General features: G+C 41.9%; 1 protein-coding gene across 1 annotated transcript in view; it reads left to right on the forward strand.

The window, feature by feature from the left end:
* Positions 1–24,853, forward strand: part of LOC126470685 (dynein axonemal heavy chain 7-like) — a 762,325-nt gene that overhangs the window by 731,045 nt on the left and 6,427 nt on the right. The window contains exons 34-35 of the mRNA XM_050098686.1: positions 4,816–5,045; positions 9,499–9,512. Of these exons, the coding sequence (XP_049954643.1) occupies positions 4,816–5,045; positions 9,499–9,512 (244 nt within the window). The remainder of the gene's footprint in view (positions 1–4,815; positions 5,046–9,498; positions 9,513–24,853) is intronic.

The following is a 24,853-nucleotide window of genomic DNA, read 5'->3' on the forward strand; positions in this document are numbered from 1 at the left end:
CACTGAATTCAAGAGTTCCTTACAGACAGAACTCAACATGCCACACTTAATGAAATAAGATTGACAGATGCAAAGATAATTTCCAGAGTACTCCAAGGGAGTGTGACAGTACTGTTACTGTTTACAATGTACAGAAATGATCTGTTAGATAGTGTTGGAAGCTCCTCAAGACTGTTCATAGATGATATGGTTGTCTGTAAGAAATCAGCAATGCCAGAAGCCAGTATCAGTTCACAGAAAGACCTGCAGAGGATACATTAATGGTGCAGGCTCTGGCAATGACCCTAAACATAAATAAATGTAACATATTGTGCATATGTAGAAAAAGAAATCCACTAATGTACAACTGATTGTGCATACACAGGAAAACAAATCCACTTATATACAAATGCACTTTTGACGACAAATTTCTGGAAGCAGCATTACCATAAAATACTTATGAGTAACTGTCTGGAGCAACCTTCAGTGGAATGGTCACATACAACAAATAGTAAGAGGAGCAAATGCCAAACTGAGATTCATAGGAAGAATCTTAAAGAAATGTAACTCATCCACAAAAGAAGTGCCTTAGAAGGCACTTATCTGATTGATTCTTGGGTATTGCTCATCAGTCTTGGAACCTTATCAGGTAGGACTGATAGGTGAGATAGAGGAGATACAATAAAGAATGGCACTTTTTGTCACAGGACCAAATTTGTTGTAGCCTTTAATTAGATTCAATACATTTAGCTTAACTATATTCCATGTCAATGCAGAAGGGTTGTAACAGTTCTTTTTACACATTTTCATAGCATTTTGTCATGAAACAATAATTATTAACAACCACTTTTATAGCTTATCTACCTAATGTGATTATGCTTTCAACATATCATCATCCTGTATTACATTTCTCATTGTAAAATCCCTTATTTTCCACAATATGATAGGTCACCTCCCCCCATGAACCATGGACCTTGCTGTTGGTGGGGAGGCTTGCGTGCCTCAGCGATACAGATGGCCGTACCGTAGGTGCAACCACAACAGAGGGGTATATGTTGAAAGGCCAACCAAACATGTGGTTCCTGAAGAGGGGCAGCAGCCTTTTCAGTAGTTGCAGGGGATGATTGACTGATCTGGCCTTGCAACACTAACCAAAATGTTGCTGAGCTGGTACTACGAACGGCTGAAAGCAAGGGACAACTACAGCCATAATTTTTCCCGAGGGCATGCAGCATTACTGTATGGTTAAATGATGATGGCGTCCTCTTGGGCAAAATATTCCAGAGGTAAAATAGTCCCCCATTCGGATCTCCGGGCGGGGACTACTCAGGAGGACGTCGTTATCAGGAGAAAGAAAACTGGCATTCTACGGATCGGAGCGTGGAATGTCAGATCTCTTAATCGGGCAGGTAGGTTAGAAAATTTAAAAAGGGAAATGGATAGGTTGAAGTTAGATATAGTGGGAGTTAGTGAAGTTGGGTGGCAGGAGGAACAAGACTTTTGGTCACGTGAATACAGGGTTATAAATACAAAATAAAATTGGGGTAATGCAGGAGTAGGTTTAATAATGAATAAAAAAATAGGAGTGCGGGTAAGCTACTACCAACAGCATAGTGAACACATTATTGTGGCCAAGATAGACATGAAGCCCACACCTACTACAGTAGTACAAGTTTATATGCCAACTAGCTCTGCACATGATGAAGAAATTGATGAGATGTATGATGAGATAAAAGAAATTATTCAGGTAGTGAAGAGAGATGAAAATTTAATAGTCATGGGTGACTGTAATTCGAGAGCAGGAAAAGGGAGAGAAGGAAACATAGTGGGTGAATATGGATTGGGGGAGAGAAATGAAAGAGGAAGCCGTCTGGTAGAATTTTGCACAGCACATAACTTAATCATAGCTAACACTTGGTTCAAGAATCATAAAAGAAGGTTGTATACATGGAAGAATCCTGGAGATACTAGAAGGTATCAGATAGATTATATAATGGTAAGACAGAGATTTAGGAACCAGGTTTTAAATTGTAAGAAATTTCCAGGGGCAGATGTGGACTCTGACCACAATCTATTGGTTATGAACTGTAGATTAAAACTGAAGAAACTGCAAAAAGGTGGGAATTTAAGGAGATGGACCTGGACAAACTGACTAACCCAGAGGTTGTACAGAGTTTCAGGGAGAGCATAAGGAAACAATTGACAGGAATGGGGAAAAGAAATACAGTAGAAGATGAATGGGTAGCTCTGAGGGATGAAGTAGTGAAGGCAGCAGAAGATCGAGTAGGTAAAAAGATGAGGGCTAGTAGAAATCCTTGGGTAACAGAAGAAATATCGAATTTAATTGATGAAAGGAGAAAATATAAAAACACAGTAAATGAAGCAGGCAAAAAGGAATACAAACGTCTCAAAAATGAGATCGACAGGAAGTGTAAAATGGTTAAGCAGAGATGGCTAGAGGACAAATGTAAGGATGTAGAGGCTTATCTTACTATGGGTAAGATAGATACTGCCTACAGGAAAATTAAAGAAACCTTTGGAGAAAAGAGAGCCACTTGTATGAATATCAAGAGCTCAGATGGAAACCCAGTCCTAAGCAAAGAAGGGAAAGCAGAAAGATGGAAGGAGTATATAGAGGGTCTATACAAGGGCAATGTACTTGAGGACAATATTATGGAAATGGAAGAGGATGTAGATGAAGATTAAATGGGAGATACGATACTGCGTGAAGAGTTTGACAGAGCATGGAAAGACCTCAGTAGAAACAAGGCCCCGGGAGTAGACAACATTCCATTGGAACTACTGACGGCCTTGGGAGAGCCAGTCCTGACAAAAATCTACCATCTGGTGAGCAAGATGTATGAGACAGTCAAAATACCCTCAGACTTCAAGAAGAATCTAATAATTCCACTCCCAAAGAAAGCAGGTGTTGACAGATGTGAAAATTACCGAACTATCAGTTTAATAAGTCACGGCTGCAAAATACTAACACAAATTCTTTACAGATGAATGGGAAAACTGGTAGAAGCCGACCTCGGTGAAGATCAGTTTGGATTCCACAGAAATGTTGGAACACGTGAGGCAATACTGACCCTATGACTTATCTTAGAAAATAGATTAAGGAAAGGCAAAGCTACATTTCTAGCATTTGTAGAGAAAGCTTTTGACAATGTTGACTGTAATACTCTCTTTCAAATTCTGAAGGTGGCAGGGGTAAAATACAGGGAGCGAAAGGCTATTTACAATTTGTACAGAAACCAGATGGCAGTTATAAGAGTCGAGGGGCATGAAAGGGAAGCAGTGGTTGGGGAGGGAGTGAGACAGGGTTGTAGCCTGTCCCCAATGTTATTTAATCTGTATATTAAGCAAGCAGTAAAGGAAACAAAAGAAAAATTCGGTGTAGGTATTAAAGTCCATGGAAAAGAAATAAAAACGTTCAGGTTTGCCGATGACATTGTAATTCTGTCAGAGACAGCAAAGGACTTGGAAGAGCAGTTGAACGAAATGGACAGTGTCTTGAAAGGAGGATATAAGATGAACATCAACAAAAGCAAAACAAGGATAATGGAATGTAGTCGAATTAAGTCAGGTGATGTTGAGGGAATTAGATTATGAAATGAGACACTTAAAGTAGTAAAGGAGTTTTGCTATTTGGGGAGGAAAATAACTGATGATGGCCGAAGTAGAGAGGATATAAAATGTAGACTGGCAATGGCAAAGAAATAGTTTCTGAAGAAGAGAAATTTGTTAACATCGAGTATAGATTTAAGTGTCAGGAAGTCGTTTCTGAAAGTATTTGTATGGAGTGTAGCCATGTATGGAACTGAAACATGGATGATAAATAGTTTAGACAAGAAGAGAATAGAAGCTTTCGAAATGTGGTGCTACAGAAGAATGCTGAAGATTAGATGGGTAGATCACATAACTAATGAGGAGGTGTTGAATAGAATTGGGAAGAAGAGGAGTTTGTGGCACAACTTGACAAGAAGAAGGGACCGGTTGGTAGGACATGTTCTGAGGCATGAAGGGATCACAAATTTAGCATTGGAGGGCAGTGTGGAGGGTAAAAATCGTAGAGGAAGTCCAAGAGATGAATACACTAAGCAGATTCAGAAGGATATAGGTTGCAGTAAGTACTGGGAGATGAAGCAGCTTTCACAGGATAGAGTAGCATGGAGAGCTGCATCAAACCAGTCTCAGGACTGAAGACAACAACAACAACATGATAGGTCAGATGGAAAGAAGGATCTATGAATGGACCTTGGAAGCACTTTCTTGTTGCTGTCATCATTTAAAGCTCATATGTACACAGCCACTCTCTCTCCCAATGCTACATCCCAGTTGCTGCTAATAGTGATGACAGTTGGACCAGCTGAACACAGATAAGGTAGGAAAGTGAAGGAGTAGCAGGTGGTGTAGGACAGGGTAAGGAGAGAAAATAAAAGTGGAGATACACACTGTACAGCTGCTGGCACCTTTGCAAATAGGTAGGGGGCATAACAGGTGAATGTTGTGATATATAGCTAGAAGATATTACAGGTAGAGTATCCAAACTGAAAGCTAAAAGAAAAGATGACAGTTGTCTATGGTAGACTGTGGGTAATCATTCATCCCTATCTGCTGCTCAAAATTCCCCCTATTTGGTCACCGGTCACCTAGCTTCATATAGGTATTTTTTTCCATCCTGAGTTTCTTAATACTGTACAATGCTATATGTATTTGGAAGCTTGTGGAAGTTGTACTTAAAAAGAGATTTTTACACTTTATCCACAAAAATTTACTGTACTTTTACAGTATAATGTATAATCCGAAAACTTTGTTTCACTGGTGTTACAGGACTGGTGTGAAAAAGGAATACCATCATCTTTTTGGTTACCAGGATTCTTCTTCACTCAAGCCTTTCTTAGTGCAATTAAGTTAAATTATGCCAGAAAACATGGCATTCACATTTGCATGTTGGACTTTGACTTTGAAGTTCTTTCAGTTTATTCTGTGAATGAGGCTCCAGATGATGGTGTCTATACATATGGATTGTTTTTGGATGGTGCTCGTTGGGATTGTATCAGGTGATTACTTTGTTAAATCAGTATTCCATATTTGGTATTTTATGATATCTTGTGTATTCACAATGAAAATACTAGGTAGCAGCACCATAAGTAGATGGTTAAGACTACTTAGATTTCTGACAGTGTTGTATTGCATGTAACAGTCCAACATGTCATTCAGTATTGCAATGTACTGCTGGTCATTAAAATTGTAATACAATTAAGGCAGGAAATAACAAATGTCAAATTGGCATGATGTGTAGCATATGCTTGGCTAGGTAAATGATTAACATTTCACTGCAACTGCACTACATAAGCCAATTTACATTCTGTATATGAGAAAATATTACTCAATGGATTTCTCATTCAGAAATCACATTTTATTGTTGGTTGCTTGTAAGAAGATTGTGTTATGCATTGTGTAAATAGGAAAAATGATTACTAGCACATGCCGGAGCTCAGCAACAGTAGGAAAGCCCATCAAGAATGTGGTTCATTTCACAATATTGGTACTCACATTTATCAGATTCTGTGACTGTCATGCAAAAATGGAATAGATGAGTTCAGGGGAGCCATACTGAATGCAATGCAGGTTCTCAATGGCTCCATGTGACTGGTACCTGAGAATGTGGACAGATTGTTCACTCAGCTGTGCATGAATGTACAGCCATGTCTCATAAGTTGAGTCAGGAAATGGACTTGTTTACAGCAAGACAAGTATCCTCATTGACAGCGCAGTGACCTCTGGAGCTCTGTGGACTGTCAGCATGGTAACCACTGTTGTGGCTTCTCCCAACATGGCAGCAGAGAGACAACACTGGATACAGCAAAGACGCCACTCTTCCAAATAGATGTTGTGGTGTCACTCCTGTGTGTCCAGTGCAGTAATTGGGTGCACAAGCTCAGGTGCACCTCTTTCTGCTGCCACATCAAGGGTAGCTGCTGTAACAGGCACTGTGATACAATCCATGGTGCCCAGTGGATACTCATCTTGCTGCAAACCGTCTTGTTTCTTGACTCATGATGTGTGACATGGCAGTGTGATACTGCATTGTTGAGCAAACAGTATGTCTCTCCTATCAAACATTAGTAATGCAGGGCCATTGAAACCCTGCGTAATACTGGATATGATCCTTCTGGAACCACTGATTCTACATTTGCACGAAAATCGTAGGATTCTGGCCAGCGTAAGCAGTGATGTCAAGGAATGACAAGCTGCAGTCTCAATAGGCCACACTCCTACTGTTGCTGAATTTTGATGTGTGTTGATAGAAGCTTCTTCTTCCTACGTGAGACATAACACAATCATCTTACAAGCAAAACACTTTCAAATATGATTTTGGAGAGAGACACTCACTCCTTAATCTTCCCTTACAAACAGAACATAGGTGGTATTACTATAGCCACTTTTTTGATGTGCTGAAATCATAATGCATGTCACCTTCATGCTCTTGCAATTGTAATAGCCAGCAGAGTAAATAAATTTGGATTATCCATGCTCAGTAATAAACTCATCCATGGCCTAGTAATAAATATCTGTCCAAATATCAGTGTTCTGATAATTTCTATTTCAGTTAGTGATGTAATTCTTGAAACTAAAGTAAAACAACACTTTTCCTGTTTTATTGTAAGTAGCCTATTCACACAGCACAGTTGCTAAAAATTTGCACTCACTGATCTGACATAGGCCTTCATCATAATTGGCGTACATAATGTTCATATTGCCAATGGCTTTCCTGCAGTGGTAACACTGGTTCCTGTCAGATCACCAAAGTTAAGTACTGTTGGGCTTCCCTAGGACTTGGCTGGGTGACTGTCAGCCTGCCAAGTGCTGTTAGCATGCGGGGTGCACTCAGCCCTTTTCAGGAAAATTGAAGAGCTACTTGATTGAGAAGTAGTGGCTCCGGTCATGAAAACTGACAACAGCCAAGAGAGTGATGTGCTGACCATATGTCCCTCCATATCACATCCAGTGATGCCGGAAGGCTGAGGATTACAAGACAGTTGGTCAGTACTATCGGGCATTCCAAGGCCTGTTTGGACAGAGTTTAGTTTCAATTTAATGTTCCTATTGCTATAGTTCCCATAAATCACTTTACTTCTGTATTCAACTTAAACAGTTATTCTCTCATTAACACAAATTCAAATATTGGGATTCATGCATTCCCAACATCCATAACGTTTCACAGTTCAGATCAATTTCTACTTCTTAATTCAATTTCACAACATCAGTCTCCACTGAAGTGCCAAAGAAACTGGCATAGGCATGTGTATTCAAATACAGTGATGTATAAACAGGCAGAATATGGCGATGCAGTCGGCAATTCTTATATACGACAACAAGTGTCTGGCACAGTTGTTAAATTGGCTACTGCTACTGCAATGGCAGGTTATCAAGATTTAAGTGAGTCTGAATATGGTGTTATATTTGGTGCAGGACACAGCGTCTCTGGGGTAACGATGAAGTGAGGATTTTCCTGTACAGCCATTTCATCTGGTATAACATCAAATCTCTGATATCGCTATGGCTGGAAAAAGACCCTGCAAGAACGGGAGAAATAACAACTGAAGAGAATCATTCAACATGACAGAATTGCAACCATCCACAAATTGCTGCAGATTTCAATGCTGGGCCATCAACAAATGTCAGCTTGTGAACCATTCAATGAAACATCATCGATATCGGCTTTAGGAGATGAAGGCCCACTCGTGTACCCTTAATGACGACATTACACAAAGCTTTATGCCTTACCTAGGCCCACCAACACCGAAATTGGACTGTTGATGACTAGAAACATGTTACCTGGTTGTATGACTTTCATTTCAAATTATATCAAGTGGATGGACATGTGTGAGTATGGAGACAACCTCATGAATCCATGGATCCTGCATGTCAGCAGGGGACTGTTCAAGCTGGTGGAGGCTCTTTAATGGTGTGGGTCACTTGCAGTTGGAGTGATATGCGACACATAACATATCTAGATATGACTCTGATAGGTGACACATATTTAAGCATCCTGTCTGATCACCTGCATCCATTCATGTCCATTGTGCATTCCAACAGACTTGAGCAATTCCAGCAGGACAATGTGGCACCTCACATGTCCAGAATTGCTACAGAGTGGCTCCAGGAACACTCTTCTGAATTTAAACGCTTCTTCTGGCCGCCAAACTCCCCAGACATTAACATTGTAGAGAATATCAGGGATGCCTTACAACATGCTGTTCAGAAGAGATCTCCAGCCCCTCGCTCTCATATGGATTAATGGACAGCCCTGCAGGATTCATGGTGTCAGTTCCCTCCAGCAATACTTCAGACATTAGTGAAGTCCCTGATACGTCATGTTGCAGCACTTCTACATGCTCGTGGGGGCCCTACACGATATTACGCAGGTGTACCAGTTTCTGTGGCCCTTTAGTGTATTAATCCCTTAGTGTTGCCTTGATAGTTTTGACAGTTCCTTCATTTAAATAAATCTCACTGCTGTGGTCCATGCATTTCTCATTACCTCACAGTTTTGATTCTTGTGTCAGACCCTTTTGTACAACTGCCCACTCCAGACTACTTACTCACCTACAGTCAGTAATTTAATCTTATGAATCTAAAGGCATAGAACATTTCCACAGACCACTGTTTCTCACAAAAATTCTGAAAATTTTTAAAATAAAGACAAAATTAATTAAACTTTAAAAGAAATATTATGAACTAAGTTAAAATTGCTTATGCCAGCTCTCATTTGTGTAATACTAATTTACATGTAACAGTCTATTCTTTTATTCTTCTAAAAGGTTAATCATTGAGTCAAAATAGAAGTATTGTTTAAGTGTTTCAATTAAATTGTTGGTAAATGTGTATAGTGTGTACAACTGCATGTTTGTATGAAAGAAAATAAGGAAAAGATAGTGTACTACTCACTGTAAAGATAACACATTGAGATGCAGACATATCTAATGAAGAAATAGAAACACATTTAGCTTTTGGCAAAAGCCTCTTTCAGGAAAGGAAATGCATACACATTCATTCACACAAACAAGCACATCTCACACACATGTGACTGCCATCTCTGGCAGCACTGACCAGAATGCTACTGTCATGTAGAATGGAAACAGCAGTCTGGAGGGGGCAGGGAAGGGGAATGGATGGCAGAGTATGGGTGGGGGGAGATAAGAGTGCTGTCTGGCAGACTGTGCAGAGACTAGATTGCCAACAGGTACAGTATAATGGCGTTGCAGGCAGAGAGGGGAAAGGGAGGGGAGAGGAAACAGATGGCAAAAAAGGAGAGGAGCAGGAAATGGGGAAGATGGGCAGGTGCATTGGCTGTGATTGGTTAACAATGAGGGTGAGAGGACGAGAATAGGGGGGAGATGATAGGACAGAGGGGGAAGCTGTTGGGTGGAGGGTGTAGAGATAGTGAGTTACCAAAGGCTGAAGGCCAGGATAATTTCGGGAGTGGAGAATGTGTTGTAAGGATAGCTCACATATGTGCAGTTCACAAAAGCTGGTGGTGGAGCAGAGAATACAGATGGCCCAGGTTGTGAAGTTGCCATTGAACCCATGCATTTTATGTTCAGCTACATGTTGTACCACAGGATGGCCTGTGATCACTTCATTTGTTGCTATTCTCTATAGTGTTAACCTTCTCAGTATCCATTCTTTCTCTTCTTTCTTGTGTTTATTCCCCACCTTGAAAACCACAAATATTTATGAGCCACCCTGTGACAATGATCTAATGCACACACAACACATGGTTACATGACCACATGTATTGTTGATGAAGCATCTGAGACCCCAGATTCTTAAAATTATAATTATTGCTATTGATCCCTCTTCCTCTCTCATCCTTACATAGGTCTGAATTTTATTTTTCACACCTACCCATGCCTCAAAAACTTGTGACCCTTGACATAACTAATCCCCTTTCCCACTTTCTTCTCTTATTCCAACACATGCATAATCCTGTACCACATCCATTCCTTTTCTCCCACGTTTCTGTACATTTTTTAACGTATTTGTGCGTATTTTTATGTAGTTTCGCTCATTTTTGCGTATTTTTACGTATCTGTTGGTCTTTTTTTAATGTGTATTTATGTTCTTTTATGTCTCTTTTCTGTTATCCAGCTCCCCTCACAACTGTCAAACACTGTCATTTGCCCATTTCCGCATCATTCAAAGTGGACCCCTGTTCCATCTTTCTGCACCAGTTCAAAAAAGTACCCCTTTCCCTGGCTAAAACGCATTGCCACATCCTGTTTCAATTATGCCTAAACCATGGAAGCACGCAAGCAACCCCCCCTCCCTTTTTCCCAATAGCCTAACCATAGAAATTCCTTTCTCTGTGCCCCACCCTTACTTTCACAAGGACCTTCATCTTTTCAGATCCCACCAGTCCCTGGCCCTCACAAACCTGATACTGCAAAAACACATATTTATGGCACAGCCATTCCAGAACCATCTCTGTTCACTCCACAAGTTTCTGGTAATGCGCAATCCTGCTAAATACATCACATCTCTGAAACTGTATCCCTTGTTCTCCAGCAACTGGAGGAGCTTTCCAGACACTACCTCCATAAGTTATCCAATCTGCTGACATCCTACTGCCACTTCACACCACCACTATCCAAAGCCTATCCTACCCACAGTTTTCCTCCTTGTCAACCCCTCATAGCACCCAGCTCCTGCCTAGATGACCTTTTCAACTTGTCACATCCCACCAAACCCCGTACCAAAACTCCACCAAATTCAGATCTGAAACATCCCCAGAACACTATTGCTAACCTTTCCAGCAAAACCCTCATCCCCACAGAAGCTTCAGTTCTATTCAAAGACCTCTCTTTTAGCCCTAACCCCAAATTAACCATAGTGGATTTGTAAGAAACCTATTCTCCTTTTCCTGATCCCTGCAATGGAAACACTTCTTTGCCACCAGTCCTGCCAGCCAAATCCAGCCTGATCCCAGCTTTGAACCCTGCCTTTTGAGTTCATACCACGACCAATCTTCATCCCCCCCACCAACCATACCCTGGTCACCTTCCAGGAATGCCTTACCTTCAACTTGGCCTCATCTTCCTTGCCCAAGTCCCTTCCTCAGAACAGCAACCTATCTGAAGAAGAAGGGCCAGCCATACACAACCTCAAGAAAACACCTGACCTAATCATTCCACCTGCAGGCAAATTTTCCACCACCATCGTCATGATCACAGTGACTGCCTGGTGGAAGCCTCTGCCAGTTATCTGACTGCTTCACCTATAAATTCTGCCAGAGTGTTCCCATCCCAGATGCCCAACATAATCTCCAATCCCTGCTTAAACCCCTTGAATCCATTTCCCTCCACACTATCATGACACCCACTGACAGACACAACTTCTACATGCTTCACAAAATCCACAAACCCAACAATCCTGGGACCCCATTGTTGCTGGTTACTGGGCTCCAACTGAAAGAACTTTGGCCCTCATTGACCAACGCCTCCAATGAGTTGCCTGTAATCTAGCCTGATGTCAAAGACGCCAACCACTTCCTTCACCTACTCTCCACCCTCCCAACCCCTTTACCTTCTGGTTCCCTACTCAACACTGTTGATGCCACTTCCCTGCACCAACATCCCTCATGCCCATAGTCTTACTTCTGTTGAACACTATCTTTCCCAGCATCTTTCAAACTCCAAACCTACTGCCCTGTTAAGGTATACAAACAAATATTCAGCACAACCATATGCACCTGAATGGCACCCTCATATGCCAACCTGTTTTTCAAGCATCTGGAGGAGACCTTCCTAGCCTCCCAAAATGCCAAATCCTTAGCCTGATTCAGGTTCATTGATGATTTCTTGGTGATCTGGACCAGGGCCAAGAGACCTGATCATCATTCCTTCATAATGTTAGAACCTCAACCCAAAGTTCACCTCCTCCTCTCTGATGGCTCCATCTACACCTCTGTCCATATTAAACCAACAAACAGTACCAGCATTTTGACAGCTGTCATCCCTTCCACACCCTACCATAAAACATGGCCATCTGGGGACAGAGTATCTGTAGTGGCAGAAACTCCCTGGTGCAGCATGCTGAAGCTCTCACTAAGGCCTTCACAGACAGACACTATACCCCAGACCTAGTTTGCAAACAAATCAACCATGCCATTTCCCCACATACCCACCACCCCCAAGAACCAGCTACAAAGGAGTGCCCCCTTTGTCACCCAGTACCACGCCAGACTAGAACAACTCAACCATATCCTTTGTCAGGGCTTTGATTATCTATCATCATGCCCTGAAACTACAGACATCCTGCCCAAAATCCATCCCACCCCTCCTGAAGTTTTGTTCTGACATCCACCCAACACCCACAACAGCCTATTCCATCCCCATGCCACTTCCAATCCCAATCCCTTGCCACAGGGATTATATCCCTGTGAAAGACTGAGGTGCAAGACCTGTCCAATCCATCCATCCAACACTTCCTATTCCAGCCCCGTCACAGGCTTAACCTATCCCACCAGATGCCGGGACACCTGTGAATACCATTTGGATACTCCCCTCCACTACCATCTTTTCTGAACTACACATATGGGATTTATCTTTACAACAGATTCTCTGTTCTTGAGATTATCCCGGTCTCAACTTACTGTAACCTAATACCCCTGCATCCTCCATCCAACAGTTTCAAAAGCTTCCACACCCTCTGACTATGACCTCCTCCCTATTCTCATCCCCTTACCCTCTCTCTGCCGGCCACGGTGGCCGTGCAGTTCTGGCGCTGCAGTCCGGAACCGCGAGACTGCTACGGTCGCAGGTTCGAATCCTGCCTCGGGCATGGGTGTGTGTGATGTCCTTAGGTTAGTTAGGTTTAAGTAGTTCTAAGTTCTAGGGGGCTTATGACCTAAGATGTTGAGTCCCATAGTGCTCAGAGCCATTTGAACCATTTACCCTCTCTGTGTGCTGCTCTCAAGCAATTCACATTCCCATTTTTCCCCTTCCCTTCTCGTCTTCTTTTTTGCTCTCCATTTTCCCTCCCCCCTCCCCCTCACTGTCTGTTCGTGGTCTAGACCCTGCACATTCCACAAGACAGCACTCATATCTCTCTCTGCATTCCACTTCTCTGCCCACTTCATATTGCTGATTTCGTTCTACCTGATAGTTGCATTCCGGTGTGAGCTGCAAGAGAAGGTGGTCATGTGTGTGTGACAAGTGCTTGCTTGTGTGAATGAATGTGTATCTGTTTTCTTTCTTGAAGGAGGCTTTGGCTGAAAGCTAAATGTGTAATAGTCTTTTGTTGTTATTGTCTATACCCAAATGTGCCACTTTTACAGTCAGAAGCAAACTACCTTTTCCTTATGTTGTCAATATTCCAACATGGAGTACCCATCGTTTGATTTAATGTGAACCAAAAGAACAATATACACTCCTGGAAATTGAAATAAGAACACCGTGAATTCATTGTCCCAGGAAGGGGAAACTTTATTGACACATTCCTGGGGTCAGATACATCACATGATCACACTGACAGAACCACAGGCACATAGACACAGGCAACAGAGCATGCACAATGTCGGCACTAGTACACTGTATATCCACCTTTCGCAGCAATGCAGCCTGCTATTCTCCCATGGAGACGATCGTAGAGATGCTGGATGTAGTCCTGTGGAACGGCTTGCCATGCCATTTCCACCTGGCGCCTCAGTTGGACCAGCGTTCGTGCTGGACGTGCAGACCGCATGAGACGACGCTTCATCCAGTCCCAAACATGCTCAATGGGGGACAGATCCGGAGATCTTGCTGGCCAGGGTAGTTGACTTACACCTTCTAGAGCACGTTGGGTGGCACGGGATACATGCGGACGTGCATTGTCCTGTTGGAACAGCAAGTTCCCTTGCCGGTCTAGGAATGGTAGAACGATGGGTTCGATGACGGTTTGGATGTACCGTGCACTATTCAGTGTCCCCTCGACGATCACCAGTGGTGTACGGCCAGTGTAGGAGATCGCTCCCCACACCATGATGCCGGGTGTTGGCCCTGTGTGCCTTGGGCGTATGCAGTCCTGATTGTGGCGCTCACCTGCACGGCGCCAAACACGCATACGACCATCATTGGCACCAAGGCAGAAGCGACTCTCATCGCTGAAGACGACACGTCTCCATTCGTCCCTCCATTCACGCCTGTCGCGACACCACTGGAGGCGGGCTGCACGATGTTGGGGCGTGAGCGGAAGACGGCCTAATGGTGTGCGGGACCGTTGCCCAGCTTCATGGAAACGGTTGCGAATGGTCCTCGCCGATACCCCAGGAGCAACAGTGTCCCTAATTTGCTGGGAAGTGGCGGTGCGGTCCCCTACGGCACTGCGTAGGATCCTACGGTCTTGGCGTGCATCCGTGCGTCGCTGCGGTCCGGTCCCAGGTCGACGGGCACGTGCACCTTCCGCCGACCACTGGCGACAACATCGATGTACTGTGGAGACCTCACGCCCCACGTGTTGAGCAATTCGGCGGTACGTCCACCCGGCCTCCCGCATGCCCACTATACGCCCTCGCTCAAAGTCCGTCAACTGCACATACGGTTCACGTCCACGCTGTCGCGGCATGCTACCAGTGTTAAAGACTGCGATGGAGCTCCGTATGCCACGGCAAACTGGCTGACACTGACGGCGGCGGTGCACAAATGCTGCGCAGCTAGCGCCATTCGACGGCCAACACCGCGGTTCCTGGTGTGTCCGCTGTGCCGTGCGTGTGATCATTGCTTGTACAGCCCTCTCGCAGTGTCCGGAGCAAGTATGGTGGGTCTGACACACCGGTGTCAATGTGTTCTTTTTTCCATTTCCAGGAGTGTATATCAAAGGTACCCAAACAATATGGAGTATTTTTAATAATTTGGAAGGCAAATGATGGCTTGTAAATAGTAATAAAAAATTTCACTTCATACCCTGTTCAAAACTGGCATAATATTGACTTTTAAATCACTTCCTTTAGGGAAAAACGCCTGACTGCACTATACAGGGTGTAAACGGTATAAGGCGCCAAAATTATATGGATGGTACATCTCTGTGTGCTTGACAAAAAGTCTAATGACATTTTCTTGCATCATGTACTTTATTTTTGTATTATTAAAAGCTAATGTTCGTAGGATAGATAGTATACGCATTTCTGTTTACGTAGTCAACCGACAGTACACGGAGTACCGAGCTTATTGCCTACAATGACGGGGCGGCCAGAGAAAGGCAACGAGCCGACCAGAGGATTGAAATCATTGGACGTGTACAACGACGTGGTGTGATAATCAGGTGGTACCGAAAAAAGGAATGTAAACGGTTTTTGGGTTGTGAAGAATGTGTAATTCGCTTTACGTGAATTGAATACAACCAGTCTGTTTCTCAACAAGTTGATAACGAAGGTCGTAGTAGTAATGACAAGCTAATATCAAACACAATGTATTTCCATTAGTACAAATTCAATCAATCACCAAGTAGATAGTTGTGCATTATTTACAATCAACTGTTTCACCTTTTTACGGCAATGCCATAACGAATACTAAATTCACATTATTTTCCTTCTGTACAACAACATCGTAACGAAAAGAAAACCCATTACCCTGTACTTCGTTTCCTCTTACACCAATACCACAATAAATGTTCGAAATGACCACCATTCGCTTCTACACATGCTTCATTACGGCGAACCCAGTTTCATTGCACTCGTTCACACACATGCACATTGGCCTTTATGGTATTAGGAGCATCTAAAATCTTCTGCGTCAATTCGTCCACATTATTTACTGGCTCGGCGTAAACAAGTTCTTTCATATGGTCCCAAAAGTAAAAATCCAGTGGATTTAAATCAGGGCTGCGTGCTGGCCATCGACGTGGACCCGAACGCCCGATCCATCGTCCTGTAAATCGACTATCCAAAAATCTGCGTACTCTGTGACCAATGTGGGGTGGAGCACCATCGTGGAGGATCCACATGTTATGACGTATGCCTAACGGAATGTCTTCTAACATCGGTGGTAACAATGTTTCCTCTAGAAACGTTCGGTAATAGTTACCAGTCAAACGTGCAGGTAAAACATAGGGCCCAATAATGTAATTATCGAGCATACCCGCCCTCACATTTACGGAAAATCGTCGCTGAAAATGTGTTGCCACTACGTGGCGAGGATTGTGTACACTCCACGTGTGCATGTTATGGAAATTAGTTATTCCGTCGCGAGTGAAACACGCTTCACCTGTGACGAGTATTTTGTTGACAAAATCATACTGCGCACTGTGTAACAAAAACCACTCTGAGAATTCACGTCGTGGAGGGAAACCTTGTTCTTCCAATGTTTGTACGCGTTGAATGTGGTGAGGCCGCAGACGCTCCTCTTACAAAGTGTACGATATACCCACGTGGCGGGCGATGCTTCTAGTACTCTGAGAAGGATCCTCCTGGATGCGGTCCAGAATTCTTCCCTCAGCTTGCAATGTACGATCGGCGCGTTGTGGGCCTCTGCCTTCTGCGCGGGGCAGTAAAGAGCCAGTATCTCTCAATCTAAGGAAATTAAATACGTACTCGTCAGTTGTATTCTGTCATGATGTAACAAAAACGGAAAGCATATCAGAAGATACGTTTCGCATACGGACGAAAATTTACAAAGGTGCAGATAACAACTGTACTGTATTAAGATGTAAATGCATAATAATCGCATACAAGTAGAGAATAACAATGACACAAACCTTTGGTGGACAGCAGCAAATGTCTTTCGTGCAGGAAGTCGTCGTTGTGGGAAGCGTTCTCGATAAATTCGTACAGCTGCCCTCGCAACACCTTTTGCCTCGCCATAAATTAAATGCATAGTTCACCTATAGTAAGTCTCCTTTCCATCTTAACAGTTAACAGAGTTGCAATAACACCTGCACAGGTTACTCGCCTACTGTCGTCGCTCGGTGTATTAAAATGACGCAGCCACTCAGGCCGCAGTTGCCTATGTGTTTACGATTTACGCTCGCGATGTCAACACGCGCAGCGGGCAATAACAGGAACCGATTGCTTACGTACGAGAACGGCCAAGTATCTACTTTTCCAAAACCATTATCCTGAGACGAACTGTTTTTTTCTGGGACAACCGTAGGGAATACGCAAACATGTTACTAGACATTTTTGTCAAGCATTGCGAGATGTGCCATCGGTATAATTTTGGCGCCTTATACCGTTTACACCCTGTATCTTTCCTTTCTCTGAAAGCTAGGCGGACAGGGGGCACAGCCCACATTTGCACACAGCTTTGGGTCCCCTTGACATATATTAATGTTAAATATAACACACCCTCGACAGATTTAATTGAGAGAGTGGTATATTATGTAGGACAAAAAGAATTTTTAGCATCTTCGAAAATTGAAATTAACGTGATTTGGACTGGTACATTTTATGTATTTCTGTTAAACTTTGAAAACATTATAATGTCACAATATACAAAAACAAACCTCTTGCATATTAAATTAGAAACTAACCACCACTTCACACATATAAAATTAAACAAGCAAACAGAAAATGAATAATTTTATTCTAATAAAAATCTCAGGAATGACATCTGAAATAAACAAAAACTTGAAAATGTGAATCATAACTGATGATTAAATCTAGTAACCTGTTCAGTATGTTATGCTATTCTTTGGAAAATACATGCTTTATTATTTCAGCACATTATAAAATTCCTTAGTTCTTGGATTTGTTAACCTCAGCTGGAACTGAATGGTTTCCTTTTCATTAATTAACTATTGATATTACATTGTAGAATGGTTGAACTTGCAAAACAGGTCACCAGAACACTTGACTAATTGCACTGTAGTATTTCTATTGTAATTCAGAAGTGGCGAATGTCAGCACCCAAGCTTTAGCCAACTTTTTTGGCATATATCTACATGTAATTGCTGTGTTTTTGTGTTAGGGTCATTTGGTGTTGTGATTCATCCATTCATTCATTCATTTACACATGATGTTCACTAAATCCCACCATGAAGAAGAGTCTTCACAGATGTCAAGCGAGTCAAGCTATACAACTGAGGTGTATTTGGTGTTGTGACTCATTACCAAAGACTGGAAAGTTGCACAGGTCACATAAATATTCAAGAAAGGCTATAGAAGTAATCCACTAAATTACAGGCCCCTATCATTAACATCGATATGCTGCAGGATTTTGGAACATATATTGTACCTGAACATTATGAATTACCAGTACCTTGAAGAGAACTGTTAATTGACACACAGTCAACACAGATTCAGAAAACATCATCCTTGTGAAGCACAACTAGCTCTCTACTCACAGGAAGTGTTGAGCGCTATCAATAAGAGGTTTCAAATTGATTCCATATTTCTAGATCTCACAAGCAGCTTTTAATCAAATTGTGTACTTATGGAACATCATCTCAGTTATGTGAGTGAATACGTGATTTCCTGTCCCAGAGGACACAGTTTGTAGTAATTGAAGGAAAGTCACTGAGTAAAACAGAAGTGATTTCTGGCAAACCCAAGGTAGTGTTCTAGCCCTCTGCTACTCCTTATCTATGTAAATGACTTAGGAGACAATCTGAGCAGACATCTTAGGTTGTTTGCAGATGATGCTGTTGTTTGTCATCTAGTTCAGTCATCGGAAGATCAAAACAAATTGCAGTACGATTTATATACGATATCTTTATGGAGCCAAAATTGGCAATTGAACCTAAGTAATGAAAAGTGTGACGTCATCCACGTGAGTGCTAAAAGAAAGTGCTTGGGTAGTTCTTGGGTAGCTCAGTTGGTAGAGCACTTGCCCGTGAAAGGCAAAGCTCCCGAGTTCGAGTCTGGGTCCGGTACACAGTTTTAATCTGCCAGGAAGTTTCATATCAGCGCACACTCTGCTGCAGAGTGAAAATCTCATTCTTGAAACATCCCCTAGGCTGTGGCTGAGCCATGTGTCCGCAATATCCTTTCTTTCAGGAGTGCTAGTTCTGCAAGGTTCGCAGGAGAGCTTCTGTAAAGTTTGGAAGGTAGGAGACAAAGTGCAGGCAGAAGTAAAGCTGTGAGGACGGGTCGTGAGTCGTGTTTGGGTAGCTCAGTTGGTAGAGCACTTGCCCGTGAAAGGCAAAGGTCCCGAATTTGAGTCTCGGTGCGGCACACAGTTTTAATCTGCCAGTAAGTTTCATATTAGCGCACACTCTGCTGCAGAGTGAAAATCTCATTCTAAAAGAAATCCGTTGAACTTAGGTTACACGATAAATCAATCAAATCAAAAAGCAATAAATACAAGTAAATACCTAGAAATTACAATTACAAACAATTTAAATTGGAAAGAACACAAAGACATTGTTGTGAGGAAGGCTAACTAATGACTGTATTTTATCGGCAGAACACTTAAAAGATGCAACAGATCTGTTAAAGAGACTGCCTGCACTACGCTTGACCATACTCTTTTGGAGTAGTGCTGCACAGTCTGCAATCCTTGCCAGATAGGATTAACAAAGCACGTCGAGAAATTTCAAAGCAGGGCAGTACATTTTGTATTATCAAGAAATTGAGGAGAGAGTGTCATAGACATGATACAGGTTTTGGGGTGGACATCAATACAACAAAGGTGTTCTCAGTGTAGCGGGATCTTCTCACGAAATTTCCATCACCAATTTTCTCCTCTGAAAATATTTTGTTGACGCCATCCTACATAGTAAGAAGCAATCATCAGAATAAAATATGGGGAATCAGAGCTAGAAGAGAAAATTATGGGTGTTCAAGAGTGGAATAATAGAGGATTATAGTGAAGGTGGTTCGATGAACCCTCTGCCAGCCACTTGAATGTAATTTGCAGAGTTTCCGCGTAGATGGAGATGTGGAAATGGGTGCATCCAGTAGTCTTATTGTTTGCTGCTTACTACCTCCCCTTCAAAGATCATCTTCAGTCTATAGCACCACAGTGCAGTTTCTATCACATGAAATGTGTTGACACAGGAGTGTGTCAGTCTCTGCCCTATGCTCATTAAATCCATACATAAGAATTCACTATCCTGCTGTCCTGCTGTGTATCTGAGGAACAGGCCTTTAATTGAAACCTGAGAAACCACTCATTAAAATTTTGTATCTGCACATTGTGTACATGGCAACTATCACTTTACTGCAGATTGCAGTGTACTCCACCACGTGATTCTTCTGGGTTATCATTAGTGTGGCAAATCTTGAGATTGTCCATCATTCATATGTCAGTGACATTGAAAATGTACTCTCAGATTCATCTGTCTCATTTACTGGTGCAACTCCATTGTGCCAATGGGTCTTTGACAACCATGAGTAAATTTTGAATGAATTAATTTTTTCCTCTTGCCAGGTTAAATAGCTTGGTATAAGCATACAGATGCTGAACATGACTTCTTTAAAAAGTGATACGTAATTTCCTCATTGTCAGTTCAACAATTTACTGCCTCGAGCTACCAGTAGCAAAACTAATCAATAATGATGCATTTATACACTACTGGCCATTAAAATTGCTACACCACGCGAAATTTCACCGACAGGGAGAAGATGCTGTGATATGCAAATGATTAGCTTTTCAGAGCATTCACACAAGGTTGGCGCCGGTGGCGACACTTACAAGGAGCTGACATGAGGAAAGTTTCCAACCGATTTCTCATACACAAACAGCAGTTGACCGGCGTTGTCTGGTGAAACGTTGTTGTGATGCCTCGTGTAAGGAGGAGAAATGCGTACCATGACGTTTCCGACTTTGATAAAGGTCGGTTTGACTGAATGCCCAGGCGTTTCGAGGCCATTATTACGGCCAGAGGTGGTTGTTCTGGGTACTGATTTCTCAGGATCTATGCACCCAAATTGTGTGAAAATGTAATCACATCTCAATTCTAGTATAATATAACTGTCCAAAGAATACCCGTTTATCATCTGCACTTCTTCTTGGTGTAGTAATTTTAATGACCACTAGTGTATCATATGTTACAGTACAGCACACTGAGAGTCTGCTGCCAGTAACTGCCCTTAACACACCAGTTAATCATTTTTAATGTTCTTAAAAACAGAGTAGTTCCGTGTAATGGCTTATTCCCCACTTGGCTTAAAATTCAATAGTAAGACCTATGAAATAACGTAGTTCTAAAACTGTGTGTGATTCTCTGTACTTGACTCATAATGTGCCTTGCATTTTTGTTTACTCCAATATGCACAATTGAACATTTAATGTACAGGGTGGTCCACTGATCGTGACCGGGCCAAATATCTCACGAAATAAGCGTCAAACGAAAAAACTACGGTAGAAAGAACGAAACTTGTCTAGCTTTAAGGGGGAAATCAGATGGCGCTATGGTTGGCCCGCTAGATGGCGCGGCCAGAGGTAAAAACGGATATCAACTGTGTTTTTTTTAATTGGAACCCCCATTTTTTATTACATATTCGTGCAGTACGTAAAGAAATATGAATGTTTTAGTTAGACCACTTTTTTCTCTTTGTGACAGACGGCGCTGTAATAGTCACAAACATATGGCTCACAATTTTAGACGAACTGTTGGTAACAGGTAGGGTTTTTAAATTAAAATACAGAACGTAGGTACGTTTGAACATTTTATTTCGGTTGTTCCAATGTGATACATGTACTTTGTGAACTTATCATTTCTGAGAACACATGCTGTTACAGCGTGATTACCTGAAATTATCACATTAACGCTCAAAACGATGTCCGTCAACCTCAATGCATTTGACAATACGTGTAACGACATTCCTCTCAACAGAGAGTAGTTCGCCTTCCGTAATGTTCGCACATGCATTGACAATGCGCTGACGCATGTTGTCAGGCGTAGTCGGTGGATCACGATAGCAAATATCCTTCAACTTTCCCCACAGAAAGAAATCCGGGGACGTGAGATCTGGTGAACGTGCAGGCCATGGTATGGCGCTTCGACGACCAATCCACCTGTTATGAAATATGCTATACAGTACCGCTTCGACCAAACGCGAGCTATGTGCCGGACATCCATCATGTTGGAAGAACATTGCCATTCTGTCATGCAGTGAAACATCTTGTAGCAACATCGGTAGCACATTACGAAGGAAATCAGCATACATTGCACCATTTAGATTGCCATCGATAAAATGGGGACCAATTATCCTTCCTCCCATAATGTCGCACCATACATTCACCCGCCAAGGTCGCTGATGTTCCACTTGTCTTAGCCATCGTGGATTTTCCGTTGCCCAATAGTGCATATTATGCCGGTTTACGTTACCGCTGTTGGTGAATGACGCTTCGTCACTAAATAGAACGCGTGCAAAAAATCTGTCATCGTTCCGTAAATTCTCTTGTGCCCAGTGGCAGAACTGTTCAAAGTCGTCGCCATTCAATTCCTGATGCACAGAAATATAGTACGGGTGCAATCGATGTTGATGTAGCATTCTCAACGCCGACGTTTCTCAGATTCGCGATTCTCGCGCAATTTGTCTGCTACTGATGTGCGGATTAGCCTTGACAGCAGCTAAAACACCTACTTGGGCATCATCATTTGTTGCAGGTCGTGGATGACGTTTCTCATGTGGCTGAACACTTCATGTTTCCTTTAATAACGTAACTATCTGGCGAGCGGTCCAGACACTTGGATGATGTCGTCCAGGATACCGAGCAGCATACATAGTACACGCCTGTTGGGCATTTTGATTACAATAGTGGTAAACGGTCCATTTTAACACGGGTGATGTATCACGAAGCAAATACCGTCCGCACTGGCGGAATGTTACGTAATACCATGTACTTATACGTTTGTGACTATTACAGCGCCATCTGTCACAAAGCGAAAAAAGTGGTCCAATTAAAACTTTCATATTTCTTTACGTAGTACACGAATATGTAATAAAAAATGGGGGTTCCTCTTTTAAAAAACGCAGTTGATATCCATTTTACCTATGGCAGCGCCATCTAGCGTGCCAACCATAACGCCATCTGGTTTACCCCTTCAAAATGGTTCAAATGGCTCTGAGCACTATGGGACTTAACATCTGAGGTCATCAGTCCCCTAGAACTTAGAACTACTTAAACCTAACTAACCTGGACGTCACACACATCCATGCCCGAGGCAGGATTCGAACCTGCGACTGTAGCGGTCGCGCGGTTCCAGACTGTAGCGCCTAGAACCGCTCGGCCACGCTGGCCGGCTACCCCTTCAAGCTAGACGTGTTTCATTCCTTGTAGTTTTTTCGTTTGATGCTTATTTCGAGAGATATTTGGCCCGGTCACTATCAATGGAGCACCCTGTATACAGACAGGTCCACAAGAAAGTGTATACCATTATCTGTATGAAATAAAAGACACTATTATGAGCATATATTTACATGAAAAGACGTGTTATTACTAATTGCAGAATTACCTGATATCCAATTTCAGCTGTTATCAATTATAGCTTGGCACCTTTTTGGCATGCCTTCCATGAGATTTTCTGCATATTCTCACAGTAACAGTATCCAAATCAACCTGATTTTATATGACAGCTGCTTCAAAGTATATATTGGCTTTCCTTTAAGCTTCACCTTAATATATGACCAAACACTTTTGATAGGATTTGCATCTGGAGGAATTGCAGGCGAACACATCAAGGACACCCAATTGTCTTACTTCTGCACTGTACAGAGACGGCTGCGATGTTTTGGACCATTATCCTCTTGAAGCACCTAGTTTGCCTTGTTTGAACCAAGGAGTTCTCTAATGGAGCTCAGAAGACATTTTTGATAAATGTTGTTCATTTTTACGCGTTTAAATTCGCCGCTAATTAGTGCAAATAGCCAAAACTGTAACTGACGAAACAAAACATTCAAGTCCCACCCTGTTTATCTATACAATGTGTAAAAGTTCATTGATTACAGGTACTACCAGAGATGTTGCTGCAGATGTTACATTTAACATTATGCATACTGTTTCTTGTGGAACTGACTGTATTCTCTCCATTCCAACTTTCTCAATGTTCTAAAGAAATAACGTGCAATTTTCACAGGTTGTTCTATTTTACATCATGTCCCTTCATGAAACATATTTTTTGGTGTGTCCATTTATCCTTAATAGTCTATTATTTTCATTTTCACTGATTTTCACTGTTGATTGTAGTCTTTTACACTGAGTCATTCCTGTAATTTCACCAGCCACTATTTTGAAAAACTTTATCATCATCATAGACATCTAAATATCCAGCGCTTTTGAGTAATCTCTTTCTTATCCTCAAAACACTACTTAAATTTCAATGGACACAACACAGACAAAAATCGCTTCTCTGTTCCTTTACAATAAAATAATCTCAACAATTAATTTGATTACAATTGCAAGTATTTGATCCCTGTTTCTAAGATTGTCGCATGGCTTTTCAAACATTTGCATTACTCTATAGAGACGTTTGCCTATCTCCAGTCTGCCTTCACATTCCAGATTTCCACAATATAAAATAAACATTTTTATTTCTACATACTGTTGTCTCTCAATTTCTGTATGCCACCTTGCTTGAGGTGGGTAGCATTTTTTTAAAGCAATGTCGTGTTTAAAAATGTTTTTCTAATAGCAAAATAATAATAGTTAAAAAACAAATTACAACGTAAATATCAAATAAATTATGAAGTAGAAATCATTGTATATATGAAGAAAAAAACATGTTCCAGTAGCTTAAGGCATATTTTTCACTGAGCAAGTTACTGTAATTGTAAAACTGACTAATCCTTACATTAAAGCAAGAGGTCCCAGTTACAATCTTTCGTGAATGTCTTTAAAAGTCATATGTGAAACTGTAATGCATAATTTACTTCAACTGCATTAAAATATGTTAAAAACAATATTATGGCTATGTTTTCTGCATATAAGTACGATAA

This window comes from Schistocerca serialis, chromosome 3, assembly GCF_023864345.2.
Source record: "Schistocerca serialis cubense isolate TAMUIC-IGC-003099 chromosome 3, iqSchSeri2.2, whole genome shotgun sequence".
Taxonomy (NCBI): domain Eukaryota; kingdom Metazoa; phylum Arthropoda; class Insecta; order Orthoptera; family Acrididae; genus Schistocerca; species Schistocerca serialis.